Source organism: Acomys russatus, chromosome 10 (genome assembly GCF_903995435.1).
Source record: "Acomys russatus chromosome 10, mAcoRus1.1, whole genome shotgun sequence".
Lineage (NCBI taxonomy): Eukaryota > Metazoa > Chordata > Mammalia > Rodentia > Muridae > Acomys > Acomys russatus.
Window position 1 is genome coordinate 1,216,311 of NC_067146.1, and position 16,083 is coordinate 1,232,393.

Sequence of the window (16,083 nt, forward strand, 5' to 3'; positions counted from 1 at the left end):
GGCTTGGGTAGCCTCCCAGAAGAAGAGACTTGTAATGTCTTTCCCACAAATGGCTTACGTACTTACTTAATGTTTTTAATGAGTGTAAAATTTTCTACCATGCACATACAGATACTTTGCTAAGGGTAAGCTTCATAAAAAGGCCTGAATGGTGACCCCACTTCCCAGGATAGGCTTTCACATCCATGGGCAGCCGTCTAGGGCAGGGAGATGCATAAGACAGTATACGACCTTGTGAGACCATTCACACACACCTCTCCCCACACGGTAAATGCATATTTTGGGGCTGTGAGTTGTTGTTTTCTGGGGTAGAGCTTTTTGTAAAGGCACGTCTTCTCTTTGAATCATTGTGCCCCCCCCCAGTCCCCACAATGTTATACTATTATACAAAAATGTTTCCTCCCCACAGGTGCCCTCCCCTTGTCCCTGGGCAGAGGCAGGAAGCTCAGGTGGCAGAGAGGTTAGTCTGCCTGAGAGGGCCTGGGAAAAGGCTAAAGCTGGGTGAATCTAAAGAGAGGAGGAGCTTGGAGAGGATCTGATCTTGGGACTAACAGTGTTGTTGATGGGGGCAGGGAGTTCTGGTTAGGAACATGCTCTCGCTCTGGGAGAGCATCTATGTCACTGGGTTTCCCCTACAGTGCCCACCTGCTCAGAGTGGCATTTATAGTGAGGTGGGTGGGAGGAGTGAAGGGGGAAAGGCCCCTAAAAGGAGAATCCACAGAGCAGTTAATGCAACTTAGAGCGCAGAGACCAACAGCTCATAAACTATCATCATTCCTATGGCCTCCTGGACAAAGTTCAGTTTCCTCATGTAGTTAGTCCACAAATATTTACAGTTGTTAGAGTAATTATATGCGGTTTACAAGGAAATGAGTACATTCTCAGAGCGGCATGTGCTGATGTGACTTCTCAGCCTTGATTTTGATTATTTCCATCTCTGACTCTTGCATCCAGGCAAATGGCTAAACTCCAAGGCATCCAGCCATATTGCCTGTGCTTTTTATTCCTGCCTCTGGTGCATGCAACCACTCTCTAGCATGCACAAAGTGCCTGAATGAGGCCACTTTGGAAGAACGTACATGTTCTCTCGTGCCCTCCTCTGATTATCTAACTGCTGAGTGCAGTTTAGTGGGCAGTTCACACTGCCGTTTCTAAGCGCTGGCTTTTATTTCTGCTCTTTTTCTTCATGACTTAGTCCCTCTGTGTGCAGATAGGTTTCCTGGGGATTGTGGTTTAGTTTAGTTCCCTCTGTTATTTGGGTGGTCAGAACTAATACGTTACAGTCATATGTGTTCAGTGGGTGAGTGATGTGAACGCATATGTAAGTGTCTGTCTGCCTGTAGCTACATATGTGTGTTTGCACAGATTAAGCTCTGAAGTCATATGCGGTACAGAGGGAAGGCTGTATGGAAGTATAAATGGCTGTTCGGGGAAGGCCTAACTGAGATGACTGCTTCTAAACCTGGGTCACTTTCATCTGCTTCACTAGTCACCGGTTTGTTAGAAAATCACTACCAAATGTTTACCTTGAACTAAAATCCCATGCAGTATTCCAGGGCACTGTCAAAACCAACACCCAGTTATGGAGGAGCCACCAATTGCATGGGAAGTTTCAGATAAGAAACAGCTTCCAGCTGAGTGTGGTGGTGCATGCCCGTAATCCTAACATTCTGGGAGGCAAAAGCAGGCGGATCTTTGTGAGTTTAAGCCAGGCTGGTCTGCAAAGTGAGTCTAAGACAGCCAAGGCTACACAGAGAAACCTTGTCTTGAAAAAAAAAACAAAAAAAACAAACAAACAAACAAACAAAAAACAACAACAAAATACCTCACAAAACAAAACCAAGCAAGCAACCAACCAAAAACCAGTTTCCATCATGTATGACACATGTCCTGAAGGAGGCCTTCACAAGGTGTCAGATAGTAAGATACAGTGTGTATTTGCTCTATTCTTAGGGAATAAGAAGTAGGGACTTGGCAACAAAATGCTAGAGAAGCTCCATGAAGATAATGAAGCCAAATCCTTAAAGCCAACCAAGCAAGGGTTAGTGAGGGATGAAGGAGTACCACAGTGCTCTGGATGGAGGAGGCAGGAGGAGAATGTGCAGAATGCAGGGAAAGAGATGACAAGTACAGAGTATGTGGGATTATGAAGTAAAGTGAACCATCAAGTTCATGTCATCTTAAGAATGGGGGCTACACCACCAGGCCGACAATGTGAACACAGGAGCTTCTGAAGGCTTTCTAGATGTAGAAATTGGGCTTGCTTTTTTTTTTTTTAAAGAAAGCTGCATTTTCTGTACTTCTAGGCAGATCCATGGGATTTTTTTTTTTACATCCTTCTATTTTGCTGAAGAATAATTTATCGAAAAATTCATATCTTAAATGAAAGACACATCTTCCATTGAAGCACAATTTTCCAAGTCCGTGGGTGATGGTGTGTGATCATCTGACAGAGCTGCTTGGTGAACAAACATATGTGTTCAGTGAGAGGCTGAAAGGAAGATTGATGACAAACAGGGAACCAAGCCTTGTCAGCTTCGGGGAACATGACCAGTTGCAGGTGTATATATTTTCCCAGAGAGCCTTTTTTTTTTTCTTGAGGGTAAGAAACTTCCTATACTGTGTACCTCTTTCTCCCATGAAAATCTTTAGATCCCATCACTACCTTCCAGGAGCCCTCACTTTTCATGCCTGAGGTGGCCACCATTTTCTTGAATACCTCTTTTTAATGATTGATCAGGGAGTTCAGAGACAGACAAGAAAAGAAGATTTGTACACACACGAGTGACAGTCAGGCCATTCTTTAACATGTTTATTGGTTATATTTGTTGGTTGTAGATGTGAAAGGTATTCTCCAGGTCACAAGGGTTTCAGACGTACATGTGAAAGTATACATAATTGGCAGGCTGACTTTGGGATGCTCGGAGAAGTGAGAACAGAGCTTCAGAAGTGGAGGGAAAAGAGAATCTGTACTACCACCATAATTAGGTTCGACATTCTTGGATTCACCTTCAGGAATTCTTTCTTTTGACCTGCAGATGAGAAAGATTTTAGGTTTATCCAGAGCTGTGCACAGCGAGGGTTTGAGAGGAAGTAGGAAGACCCATTATTTAGATAAATGATAGCACTCCTAACATATCCATTGGCCTCTTGGGTTACCATAGTTTGTCTTCAGTATGGCTCATTCACTGCAATCCTTTGAAGTTGCTGCTTGTCTTTTATGGCATGGAAGCAAAACTCTTGACTGCTCGTCTCTAGTTCTGGCAGAGCCCTTAAATGCCTGGATCTAAGTTTCTTGTGTTCCGTGTGTCACCTCCCCCGGAGGGTCCGTCTACCCATTCCTTACCCTGGCCATCAGCACCAGGGCACTGACAAACACAGCATACAGGGTGGCCTTCCCTAGCAGGATCTCATAAAGGATGGTGGCAGACAGGACCCCCTGTTGATAGGATGCTGTTGACAGAAAAGGAAAGCCCGTAAGTACCATTGGGCAGGTAGCTAGTGCCACAATCAAGAATACGAGAGGTGAAGAGAGAGTCAACTCCCTTACCTGAGGTAATGCCACAATCTGAAAGAAAAGAGAGAATGAAGCAAATTGAATATTAAGTCAACCTTGAGGCTAGCAGATGTCTGACAGGCCCAGATCAGCCACCTGATGAGGCCCCAGAACTATTTCTCTTCTGTTGGGCCAATACAAACGGATTATTCCTGAAACTCATGGCTTAGGCACAAAGATGCTGAGCTGCTCATGAGGCAGAGAAAGGACACCTTACATGTAAGGATACTGGGCTGAGGATCTGGAGTTAGAATTAGCCATAGATATCTAGTTTATCTTATTGGTAAGATTTAGTCTCCTTCCACTGTTTTTTTGTTTTCGTCTTTTGTTTTTCTATATCTAGACTTCCTGGCTTTTTGCCTGCATCTTTCCATTTCTTTTTGGATGCTCATTCTTCTTACTAGATCCAGAGATACCACTTACCTGCTTGGCCCCAAGCCTCTGCACTGATGTTCTGTGTGACAGGTTTGGGTGAGTCCCCTGTCCACTGATCTTCCTCTGTAAGTCCATAGAACTGCACTAGACAGCGGAAGTGGTTGCGAGGATTGTGCCAGAAGGTCGCAGAGACCCTCAGGCGGCTGCTCAGGCTGTAGGTCAAGTTGTTCTTGTAGGGCTGAGGGTCTGTGCTGACCCCATTGTGGACCTCGTTCCCGTTCACCCACCAGCTCAGCTCCACGTGGTCCGGGTAGAAGCCTCTGGCCAAGCACACGAGGGTAGCCTTTTGTTTGTCTGTGATCTCTGCTTTTGATGGCTCAAACAAGGTGACCTTGGGTGGGCTCACCTTGCTAAGATCCTCTGGAAAATGAAGAGAGCAGGGCTGGTTTGAGAGCTGCCTAGACCTGGCTTGGACAGTATAAGATGAGGCTGGAAATGGTCATTATAAAAAACAACTACATTGTAGCAGGTCCTGTTTGCTTTCTATCGTTGTCCAATTCTGTTTTTGGTCTCCTTTGACATTCCCTATTTTTTTCTGGATTATTTTATGTATATGTTTTTTATACTGTCTTTCTTATTTTCCTCAGGTGAAATGACAACCTGATTTTTTGGACTTTTTGTAATGTTAAAAAAAAACCATATCTATTTTTTTCTTTTAATTATTTTTTCTATCAAAATCCGTGTATGGCTCTCTGATCTTTTAGGTTTGAAATAGGCATTGGGAGAGACTGAAATTTAAGACTAAAGTGTTATATTAGCATTATGATCCTAAGAAGTAAGATGATTTTACTCTTCTTATTGCTAGTTTCCATTTGGGGGTAAGGTGATTATAGAAATGTGATTGGTCGGTTCTGTGTACCATCAACATTTGTTGCCCAAAAAAGTCTCTTTCCCTATAGCCTCCAGAGACATCACTGAGTTTCTGAATACCTTGCTCAGCACCCGGCCCACCCCACCCAGCACGACATGCAACTTGCTTTGAGGTTCCAACTCGTCTCTGGCTGATAGCCTATTTGATGTTCCACATTGACTCCTACACTGAGGTGTAAGAGGGCTGCAGTGGCTTGCACAGCAGAACTGCAATGGAAGATATTATTCACAAGGTGAATTCTTATTTTTCCAGTGCTTAGCAGTCATCCCTGATGAGCTTCAGAATTCTAGTTTGACAAACAAACTTTGTATTCTTTAATGTAGTGAAAGATTCCTATGAACGAATCACAAAGCACAATTGTCATTTCAGAAGTGGGTCTCCACTGAAAGGGCCAGGCCCCAGTCATATACTTTGGTACAGGAAAAAAGAAAACTTCTGGGATTATTGAAATGAGTGACCCTCTGTAAAGACATAAGAGATGCAAAAATCCACACACATCCTCCAAGCATCCTCCCTTTGTATACAGTGTAACATCTTCCCCTCTTTGGCTCTCTTCTGACATAGAAGCAAGATTCTGATGCAGAGACACAGCACTATGAGATCTGTCTTCTCTGTCTGAAGTTGGAGACTTGTGGGAGAAATTGAGAACTGAGTTTGGAAAAAGACAGCAGCTTGAGGAATAATCAATAGTGGAAATAAAGGCAGTGAGATGAGGCAACCTTTGAAACCCTTAAAAGAATTTAGGAGGGAGAAAGAGCTACGGGAGGAGTTAGAGAGAGGGAGAGAAGAATAGGAGAGATGTAGATTCAATACTCATTTATGAAGGTCTCAAAAGTGAAAAAGAAACAAAGCCAGTCATTTTAACCTAAGGTAGTCCTTCCTATTTTATATGTCTTAGAGAGTCTAGGACAGCGTAAGACATTTATCATTATTAATTTTTAGGAATATCATCCCATGCATTTCCTCCAACGATATTCCTTTGAGCCACAGGCCTCTGAACCCAGTGGTCAGTAGTTTTCAATATCCATGGCATGGGTCTTATCTACAAGACAATATCTAAGGATGCTTGCAGTCCTGCCAAGGTGTTCCATTCTTCCATCATTTTCTATATCTCCCACACCTTCCCTACCCACTTCTCCAGCCTGTCTGTCTGCTCCCTCACAAGCACAATACTAGTCATTTTGGACTTTCATGAGAGATTCAGTCATCTATTATACCAAGACACACCTGGAGTCTGAGGACTTCTTACCTATTTTCTATTCTTCATGCATGATATTGCTAACATATAATCTTTCTAGGAGAAATCTTATTCATATCTACCCCCAAAATATCCACCAAATATAGTATACTCCAAACTCCCAGGCTGGCAGCTACTCTAATGTGATAACACAGACCTACGCCTTTGCTCAGGATCAATCCTCAAGTCACCCCGATACCACTAGTGCCTGTTCCCCTCTGCTGTGCAGACCTTTAAGCTACACCAGCAAGACAGACACGAGTCTTCAGAAGCTGACAGAGATGGAGAGGAGGAGGAAGATGAAGACGGGAGGACAGGACCAAAATGTTAAATCAAGAGACAGAGCTATGTTCCAAAACAAGTCAACAGCGCAGAAGGAGGAGGAGAACGGGAAGAGTGGAGAAGTGGTGATAGAGAGGAAAAAAGCAATGTGTCTGCTCAGAAGGGACAGACGGGATTCCACAGAATAACTAAAAGAAAAGCAAGAAGACTCAAAACTCTGAAACAAGGCATTCTGTCACTCAAAAGACAAAACAAACCCAAGGACAAACTAGACCTAAAACGAGCTACCAGGTTTTGGGGGGAATGCAGAGGAGTACAGGGTTTCAGATGGAAAAGGGTGGCTCTGTCTGTCAATCTTACACCTAAGATCCTTTCCCAGACCATGGCGATCCGACATAGGCACAACCCCTCCAGTGAGGAATGGAGCCCCCATACCTGTCACAGTGAGCCGGGTGCCTGCTGCAAAGTAGAGGGGCGAATTATAGGAACACAGCTGCAGGTGGCCTTGGTAAAACCTACCAGGGGCCCCAAAGCCAGAGAGCTACTCTTAGCTCCCTGAGAACTGGACTGCCGCTGCCTCTCTGCCTGCAGGAAGAACCCAGGACTACGGAAATTCCATGAGGCGTGACAGGAGTGGCCAGGAGGAAAGGGACTCAGAAAGAACACATCCATGCCAACAGAAAGGTAGGATGAGCTTGGGAGGTGGGGAGGAGACTTAGGGAGAAGAAACGGTTCCTGATTCACCTCCTCAAATGGGAGGCTGAGGATCCTTTTAGGCCCCAGCAAGTAAAGGCATTTCTAAATTTCTCAGCCCCTTCCACCAAATACAGACCCTCTGGATCAAGGGAACAGTGGCCCCACCTCTTGGGTCCCGTAGCTTACCTAGAACAGAAAGTCGAGTCCCGTCTCCAAAATACTGGGCCTGAGTGTTACACAGTACAACCCGAGGGTGGCAAACCCTCCAAAGAGCTGCTGGAGGCTTTTCTACAGACAGGATTCTACACAGAATCCCAGGGGCTCTGGAACATTCTTCACACTTTCTTCCTCTCTGAACCACAACCCAGGCTTAGTTTGCAGTCCTTACCTTGTCTGAAGAATGTCCTTGCACCTCTAGGCTTATAACATACCCTCCCGAGAAAGGAATCGTTTACATACCCAGCACAGACAGCTTGGTCCCATGACCGAAAAATAATCTTTCGTTGGAAACACAACATTAAAGCCTGGTGGTAAAACTGCCTCCTGCCCTTTGTCCCTCTTCCCCATGCCTATCTGGCAGCTAGCCTCCCTTATTCTTAAGGATAGTTTTTACCTCCAGGGAATAGAAGGACAGACAGCTATGCAGTATTAAATAATATAATTGGCATTCAGTTCTCCTGGTGGATCCATGAAACCCACACTCCAAACTTGTCCTCTGCCTGTGTGAGAGAGCCAAACAGCAGTATGTAAGGCTGACTTCCAGCCAAGCTTTCCTGCATTTCACAGGGTGCCTAGGCTTGGCGTAGCCACCCTGTGAAGTGTTGGAGATGGACATTCATTCCTTTTTGTAAGCATGAGCAGAGACATTTAGCTCTTCCCGACAAGTAGAGGGTGACCAAGGCATCTCAGACAGGGGCATCCTTTGGCACCCAGTCGTAACTTACCTATAACAGTGAGCCGGCTTCCTTCTCCAAAATAGACCGTGTTTCCAGAACACAGCCTTCCAGATTCACTTCAAAACCCCTCACTGTCTGAGAGTCTATCTCCTTCACCCTCCCTAGAATGTAGTCCCAGACATAAGACAGCCTCTCCCTCAAACAGGAACCATGAGCAGGATCCTTGTTCCTGTTCCCAGGTCACAGTGACACTTTTCATCCCACAGCAAAAGACCCTTAGACCTTACCTATTACCGAAAGCCTGGTCCCTGAGCCGAAGGTGTAATCGTAGTTTGCACATCAGAATACAGGTACTCTAATATGGACACAGAGGACATGCTTTATCCTAAGACAGAACTAAAAATTCACATGCAAGATAGCTTACCTACAACTGTGAGTCTGGTCCCTTTACCAAAGAAAACTTCTGTGTTTGCACAGTACTGTGGGGCAAGGAGGAAAACAAGCTAAGGTCCCAGCTAGTGTCTAGAGGACCCTAGAAGGAATATTATACCCGTGTGTGCCTTCCGAGTGTTGCACAAAAGAACATTTTCAGGTTAGACGTGTGGGAATGTAGATCATGGCAGGTTCCATCCACTGAGATCTATATCTCTTTTACGAAGGATGCCCCATATATATTGTGCCTCTCTGAGGGCCCAACAAAATGAGGTAGGCCTGCAGAGAGCAGAGAGCCAGTGATGATCTTTTCAAGAAGACTGTAGAACTGTTCATTTCTTGCTCACCTATTCACTGTTGCTGGTCTGGTTCTACAGGAGTTGGCTGAAGGGGTTGCCTTGCATTCTCTGCCTCTGGGGCCACTTAACTGTTCTTCTTATGCTTGTATTCCTTCTGCAGAGGGGGCTCCTGTTCTGATAAGGCCTCATTCTTCTCCATGATCTTGGCCTGTCAAGCAGCATTGGTACAGTGGAACCATTCTGGATATAAACACATCTAGGCTTGGGACCTAGCAGAAAAGTAGAGGATAGTGGGCCTTGGAACAGACAGAAAGGTTTTTGTAAAGGGTTTCCATAGAATTGAATCACCGTGCCCGCTGTCCCCACAATGTTACAGCTTTATACAAAAAGGACCCTCCCATAGGTCCACCTCTTGAAGGCTGGAAGAAACCACCAAAGCAGCTGCTCCTTTGAGGGGAGCCGAAGCTGAGGAAGGCGACATTGCCCCATCGTTCAAGGTGGTGGTATGATGTAAGGCGATACAGGCAGGTTCCTTTTTACCCGCCCGCCCCCCCTGTACTTCGTTTGAATAGTCTTTGTTCTTGGAGCTGAGTGTCATTGCAGTGCTGTTTGCTGAAGGGGCTGGATTCCCTCTAGTATCCGTCTTTCTCAAGCTCTCCTCATATACGAGAGCCACCCTATGAAGAAGTGACAGCCCCCAATCTAGCCTGGCTCTGCCCATGCCCCGAGGTTGTGAATCACTCAGAGGTTACATTTCCTCCCAACAACAAGGCTCTGCAGCCCACAGACTCTCTGTGTGACAGACTTGGCCTCTCTCAACGCACTGACTAGGGTCTGGACTTCTTAGAATAATGGTGAAGAGTGTACCATATTTCCAGGAATGGGTATGAAATGAGGTGATGTGACCACATAGGTTACCATATGTTCCCCATCCTGTTAGGCAAAGGGAGTCAAGGACACATCCCCATGGAGGCTGGGTAGAGACACAGTTTGGAAATTAGTCTAATATAATCACAAGGCCACTGTGACCTGCATGCTGGTCTCTGAAGACATTTTAAGGCCTTGGTAGGCATTTCAATTTTCCTCTTTCAAGATGAATCTGGTAAGGAGTAGAGGCAAGCACACATCCTCACACTGTGCAGACAGAAGCAGGTGAGACTGTAAGTTTGAGCCTAGTCTGGTTTATAGACTGAGTTTCACGCCAACTAGGGCTGTGCTTTGGGAGACAGTCTCAAAAATCAGACAAACTGACACTGAAATTCAACCTAGCCTTGCATGCCCTGGGTATCTGTCCGCCTAGTGAGGCTCCCTCTTATTGCCTGCCAAGTGGTGACTTAGAAAACTCAGCTGAAGAAAAGACTTGACTATATAATTTTGTCACACTTGAATACAAAAGTAGAAAAAGAATCAAAAGCTAACTGAAAGCCTAAGAAAATATTTACAGTACTCACCATCAGGCCTAGTAATCAATGAGAAGATAATTCAACTGCTTAAAAAAAAAAGTAAATAGCAGATGTTTCAGAGAAACAGAAATCAAAGTGGTGCTTAAAGTCCTCACAATGATAACACAAAGGAAGAACCACATTGAAATAATGCCTTTCAGAGATTTGAGAAAATTGAGCGATTAGAGACAGTTTTCCTGGGGACATTGCAGTAAAATAAAGACTTCAGTGTATTTGTTGCTAGTAAGAATACAGACTTATAAAACAACCTGTGTAGAAAATAACTAGAAAACAGCTATGAAGCTGTAAAAGCATTTTCATTTTCATCCAGAAACCCCACCCAAGGGAATTTACTTTGTAGATACAGTTGCATACAAATCAAACTTTCAGTACTTGGGAAAGCTGAGTCAGAAAGATGGCTGTGAACCCACAGCCAGCCTGGTCTACAGAGTAAGATCATGTGTCAAAAACTCCAAAAAGCTTAAGGATTAGAAGTTTAAGCAAGTGTATACTAATTGTATATCAGCGTGGTCTCTGTCCCCCCCCCCCCCCCCAGATAGCTGGAAAAGGACAAACTGCAGACTTGCATAGATACAGAATACCTGTTGTTTAACAAATGAGACAGGGCATAAGAATGAGAAGCCCGGGAGATTTGTTTATAAGACTCTTCGTAAAGAGATGCTGGGAAGAGGACTGACACGGTAGCTCATTGGTAGATTGCTTGCATGGAATCATGAAGTCCTGGGTTTGATTCCTCAGGACTGCAAAACAAAACTGAAATGAAATTCCTGTAAAAAATAGAAGACATTTATGGTTGTGAGCCTAGCCTTTAACAGCTGAGACCATGTACCCTGGAGGGGGAGACCTGGTGGCATTCAGAGGAAGGACAGCAAGTAGCCAAGAAGAGACTTGATACCCTATGAGAATATACAGGGGGAGGTAATCCCCCTCAGGAACAGTCATAGGGGAGGGGAATAATGGGAAAATGGGGGGGGGGGGGGAGGAATGGGAGGATACAGGGGATGGGATAACCATTGAGATGTAACAAGAATAAATTAATAAAAAAAAAATAGAAGACAATGTGTTAAAAGCAATTATCCACCAAAGAGAGGTGGGATGTACAGACGCAGAGCACTGGGTCATTTCTCATTGTTGGTTTTATTGTGAGTTTTTCAACTTTGGAACCATATACCTCCACTATTTGTTTTGCATTAAAAAAAAAAGTATAAGAGGGAAGAAAACCCATAAAATGTCATTCTCTATTAAAGTATGGAAAAATCTGGTAAATAAAATACTCAATTTAAGTACTTACTTTTTTGCAAAGATTGGTTTATGTGAGAAGCTGTCTCATGGTCCTGCCTTTCTCAGAGAGGCCCTGTGCTGTAGGAAGATTTTCAAGATGCTGATCTCTAATTCCCATTAACTTTTGAATCAAAATCTCTGGGACTGGGTGTATTAGCATGGTTAAGTCAATAATTAGAAGGGGTTCTTATGCATGCTTTATCACAGTGGGAGGCCTGGGGCCCACTGTGCATCCCTGGGCCAAACAGGAAGTTTTAAGACTTGGACAACACAGAGTGCTAGCTACTGATGCTCCGAACTGGATGCAGGACAAAACGGAGACATTCTGTCTCATCAGTAGTGGAAGATCTTACAAATCTACTGTAAGCCTGAGTAAAAAGGCCAACCCCTTTTACCATCTGGAAGGTGGTATAGTCTGTTCTTTATTCTTTATTCTTTTTTTTTTTTTTTATCCCATTCAGCTATGCATTCAGTTTTAATGTTTTTTCATGCTTTGACATCTCACTCAACCCCTCTTCCTAGCAATGATTTGCCCGCTAAGCCAGAGTTTCCTCTCAATCATGTAGCAGGGTATCTTAATCTCATTTGGCTGTGAAGACAATAGTACCATATATCTTGGTGTCATAGTACTGGGGTTTTCCCAGTTTGCTCATCTGCACATTGAGACCAAGTATAAAGGCAGAGGTGTTGTAAGACATTTAAATTTTTTTACTCATTCATTCATATTTTTAAATTTCTTTCTTTATTTTTTATTCTTTTGTATTTTACCTGCGCAAACAACATCAGCGGGGCAGAAATCAAGTTGTAGTCATTCATATATATGGACAGCAGGGGGCAGCCTTTCCTTATTTAATTTTTAAAAGATATAACTACATTTACTTTGATTGTTTGTTTATTTACATCCCAACAGCAGTTTCTTCTTTCTCCTCTCCCCAAGTCCCCCTTCACACTCCCTTCTGCCCTCCCGTCCACTCCTCCTCTTTTCCTCTTCAGAAAAGAGCAAGCCTCCCATGGTTGTAAGTCAACCGGGGCACATCAAGCTGCAGTAAGACCAGGCACCTCTCCTATTGAGGCTGAACAAGGCAACCCAGTAGGAGGAAAGGGTCCCTAAAACAGACAGAAGAGTCAGAGACAACCCCTGCTAGGTGTCCCACAAGAAGACCAAGCTACACAACTGTAACATAAATGCAGAGGCTCTAGATCAGTCCCATACAGGCTCCCTGCTCGTCAGCTCAGTCTCTGTGAGCTCCTATGAGCCCAGGTAGGTTGATTATCATGGGATTTCTAGTAGTGTCCTTGACCTCTCTGGATCCTACACTCCTCTCCTCTTTTGCAGGATTCACTGAGCTCTGTTTAATGGTTGGCTGCGGGTCTGGGCATCTGTTTGCATCAATTGCTGGGGGAGTCCTCTCTGACAATCACTGGGCTAGGGACCAATCTACAAGTATAGCAGAATATCATTAGATATCATTTTTATCCTAGGTGTCTGGACTATCAATCCCCTAGGTCATGGCCCTCCAGGCAGTGTCAGGGGTGGGCTAGCTCTCATGGAATAGATCTCAAGCGGGACCAGTCACTGGTTGGCCCTTCCCACAATTTCTTCATTACCTTTACTTCAGCACATCTTGTAGGCAGAACGAATTTCCCACAAATAGCATTTTATGCAAGAACTGTTCCTTAGAATTTAAAAATGTTAATGGGTTTCTTTAAACCCATCCTACCCAGCTGAGTGTCTCTGTTAAGGAACTAAAACTTGAAGAAGTTAAAATAAGTTAGCAAACAGTAAAAGCTCAAACTACTCAAGACTCCCTAGTTGAGTTTTGGGGCTGTGGCACCTTGCTAAGACCCCTTTTCCTTTCAAAGCCCATCCAGGATACCTATCTACGTGGACTCACAAAGCTAGCTTTATAGGCAAATCATGAAGCCTTCTAAGCCCTAAAGATCCTTAGCTGTAAAGGTAGTGATGATAAAAAATACCTATTTTATGGAGTTGTGGATACAAAGTGAGAGTGCATGTGAAGACAGCAGAAAGTGGTTTTATTTTATTTTATTTTGACAGGTCTTTTGCTACATAGCTTTTACAGACACTTCACTACTCAGGAAGAATACATGTTTGTCACACTCCTTTTCCTGCCAGCTTCCTATCGTTAGGATTATAGTGTGCACTAATATACCAGGCAGCTCAGAGCACTGTTAGCACACTGGTTCTTAAGTTTCATCATGATGACATCATGATGTTCACTAAAGTACAAGTTACTGGGCCCCACCCCAGGATTCTAACTCAGTTGCTGTGGAGTAGAGTCCCATGTTTTCATTGCTCCCAAGTCCTTAGGACTCTGGTGCTCCTCTTCAAGGGACACTTTTCCGAAGCATTTGGAAACGTTGTCTGCTTGGTGCCTTTGTCTCCACTCCTCTTTAATGATTCATTCATTTAGCCACTGTGAACCCACTATGTGCCAGGTTCAAGTTAATCACTAGTATTGACATGCTGAAGACAATCTCTCTTGCCAAGAGGTTGACAGCCAGGGCTGGAGAGATGGCTTAGCGATTAGGAGCACTGGCTGCTCTTTCAGAGGAATCAGGTTCAATCCGCAATACCAATGTGGCAGCTCCAGTTCCAGGGCTTCTGACACCATCATATAGACATACATGAAGGAAAACCAACAATGAGCATGACATAAAAATAAATTATATAAAACAGGGTTCACAGGTGGATGATGACAGCAAGACAAAGATAGAGACAGAAGCAGACACAAAGATAGAGACAGAAGCAGACACTGGAGAGGATGGCATCAACTAATAATCGAGACTGATGGGACCAACACAGGCTAGGAGGAGGAAGAAGGACCTGGCAAGATTTTTAATGCAGAAGATGGAAGGCATGGGAAAGAGAATTCACACTATTTAAAGATTAAATAAAGGTTCAGGGCTTGTTAGATGGGTTGTCAGCTCAGTACTTCTGAGCTAGGACGGAAAAGCACAGCTGTCGTCCTGGGCTCTTAGAAACGAATGAAGAATGAGCCCGAGCCATCTCAGGCACATTCCATCCCTTCAAACATAAGTATTCCTTTTAGTATCCTCTGTGGAGATGAGTTAGTGATCCTAATTTCCTGAAATCTGCCTTTATCATGGAAAGGTTTTTTTGCTTCTTTGATTACAATTGGCAATTTTTCTGGGTATGGCAGTCTGGGCTTGCATCTGTGGTCTTTCATAACATGTGCAAGATAAGTCCAAACCCTTCCAGTTTTCATAGTCTCTATTGAGAAATCAGCTGTTCTTCTGACACACCTACCTTTGTATGGAAGTTGATGATTCCTTTTGCACCTCACAATATCCTTTCTTCATTCTGAACATTCAGTGTTTTGAGTATTATATGATGTGCGAAGTTTCTTTCCTAGTCTTGTGTATGTGTTATTTAGTATGCCCACTGGACCTTGATAGGCATCCTTCCCTTACATTTGGGAACTTTTCTTCTGTGACTTTTATTAAAAAATATTCTGAGTCACTGAAGCGGGCTTCTTCTATACCAATTATTTGTAGGTTTGATCCTGATCTTGTGATGGAAAATTTTGCATGTTCCATGCTTGGAGTTTTTGTTGGTGCTGTTGTTTTGTTTTGTTTGACATTTTCTATGGCTGAGTGATGAAATTCTTCTACCTTGTACTCAATATCTGAGAATCTCTCTTCCACTTGATCCTATGTATCCTTTGGCTTTTTCTTCCTGAGATTTTTGTTTCAATTCCTAAATCTCTCTTTTTTTCTGATAATTTTTCTTTTATTTAAAATAAAATCTTTCTCACATAATATATCTTAATTATTGTTCCCCCCCCCCTTTACTTCTCCAAGCTCCTCTCCACATCTCCTCAGATCTGTATTTACCACCTTTCTGTTTCTTACTGAAAAACAAACAAGCTTCTATTGTATAAATAAAAAATAAAACACAATGAGATAAGACAAAAACCAACATATCAGACTTGGACAAAATACACAGAAGGAAAAGAGCCCAAGAGAAGGCATAAGAAACAGAGACTCATTCTTTCCTGCACTCAGGAATCCCATAAAAACATTAAAATGAAACTCATGAACTATACAGAAAGGACCTATAGTAAAAAGAGAGGACAATTATAAACAAAGTAAAATAAAAATAAAAAGATAAGCTGAAAAAAAATGAAAATCCCTAACACAACACAATATTATGAGACAAGGAAGTTCCAAAGATGCCACTGAGTTCATTTTCTGCTGGACATGAAGCCTGCCCTTAACAGAGGTTGTTATCCTCAGTGAGACTCTGTTGGAAGAATATAAATTTTTATTTGCAAGTGGTTATCCATTGGAGATAACTTCTGGATTTAGAGATGGGGGCATGTGTCAATTGTCCTTCTCAGCTCTAGGTACCCATCTAGTACTGACCCATCAGATCCTGTGCATGCTGCCCTGGTCTCTGTGAGGTAGTTATGTGCTTTGATTATGTTGATGTAGAGGGCCTTGTTTCCTTAGTGTCTTCCATCCTGTCTGGCTCTTGTGCTTTTTCCTCCTCCTCTTCTGTAATGGGTCTCTGAGCCCTGAGCTGAGGAATTTGATGGAGGCATACTATATTTGTCTTTCTGGGTTTGCCCTACTTTAGTCAGGATGATT

At 43.5% G+C, this 16,083-nt stretch overlaps 1 gene segment (V, D, J or C); it reads right to left on the minus strand.

Moving 5' to 3' along the window:
• Window positions 1–2,855: 2,855 nt before the first annotated feature.
• LOC127194822 (T-cell receptor beta-1 chain C region-like) overlaps window positions 2,856–16,083 on the minus strand; it is a 231,238-nt gene continuing 218,010 nt past the window's right edge. Inside the window, 5 exon segments of the C gene segment in view lie at window positions 2,856–3,032; window positions 3,347–3,453; window positions 3,551–3,568; window positions 3,980–4,351; window positions 7,264–7,303. Of these exon segments, the coding sequence occupies window positions 3,012–3,032; window positions 3,347–3,453; window positions 3,551–3,568; window positions 3,980–4,351; window positions 7,264–7,303 (558 nt within the window).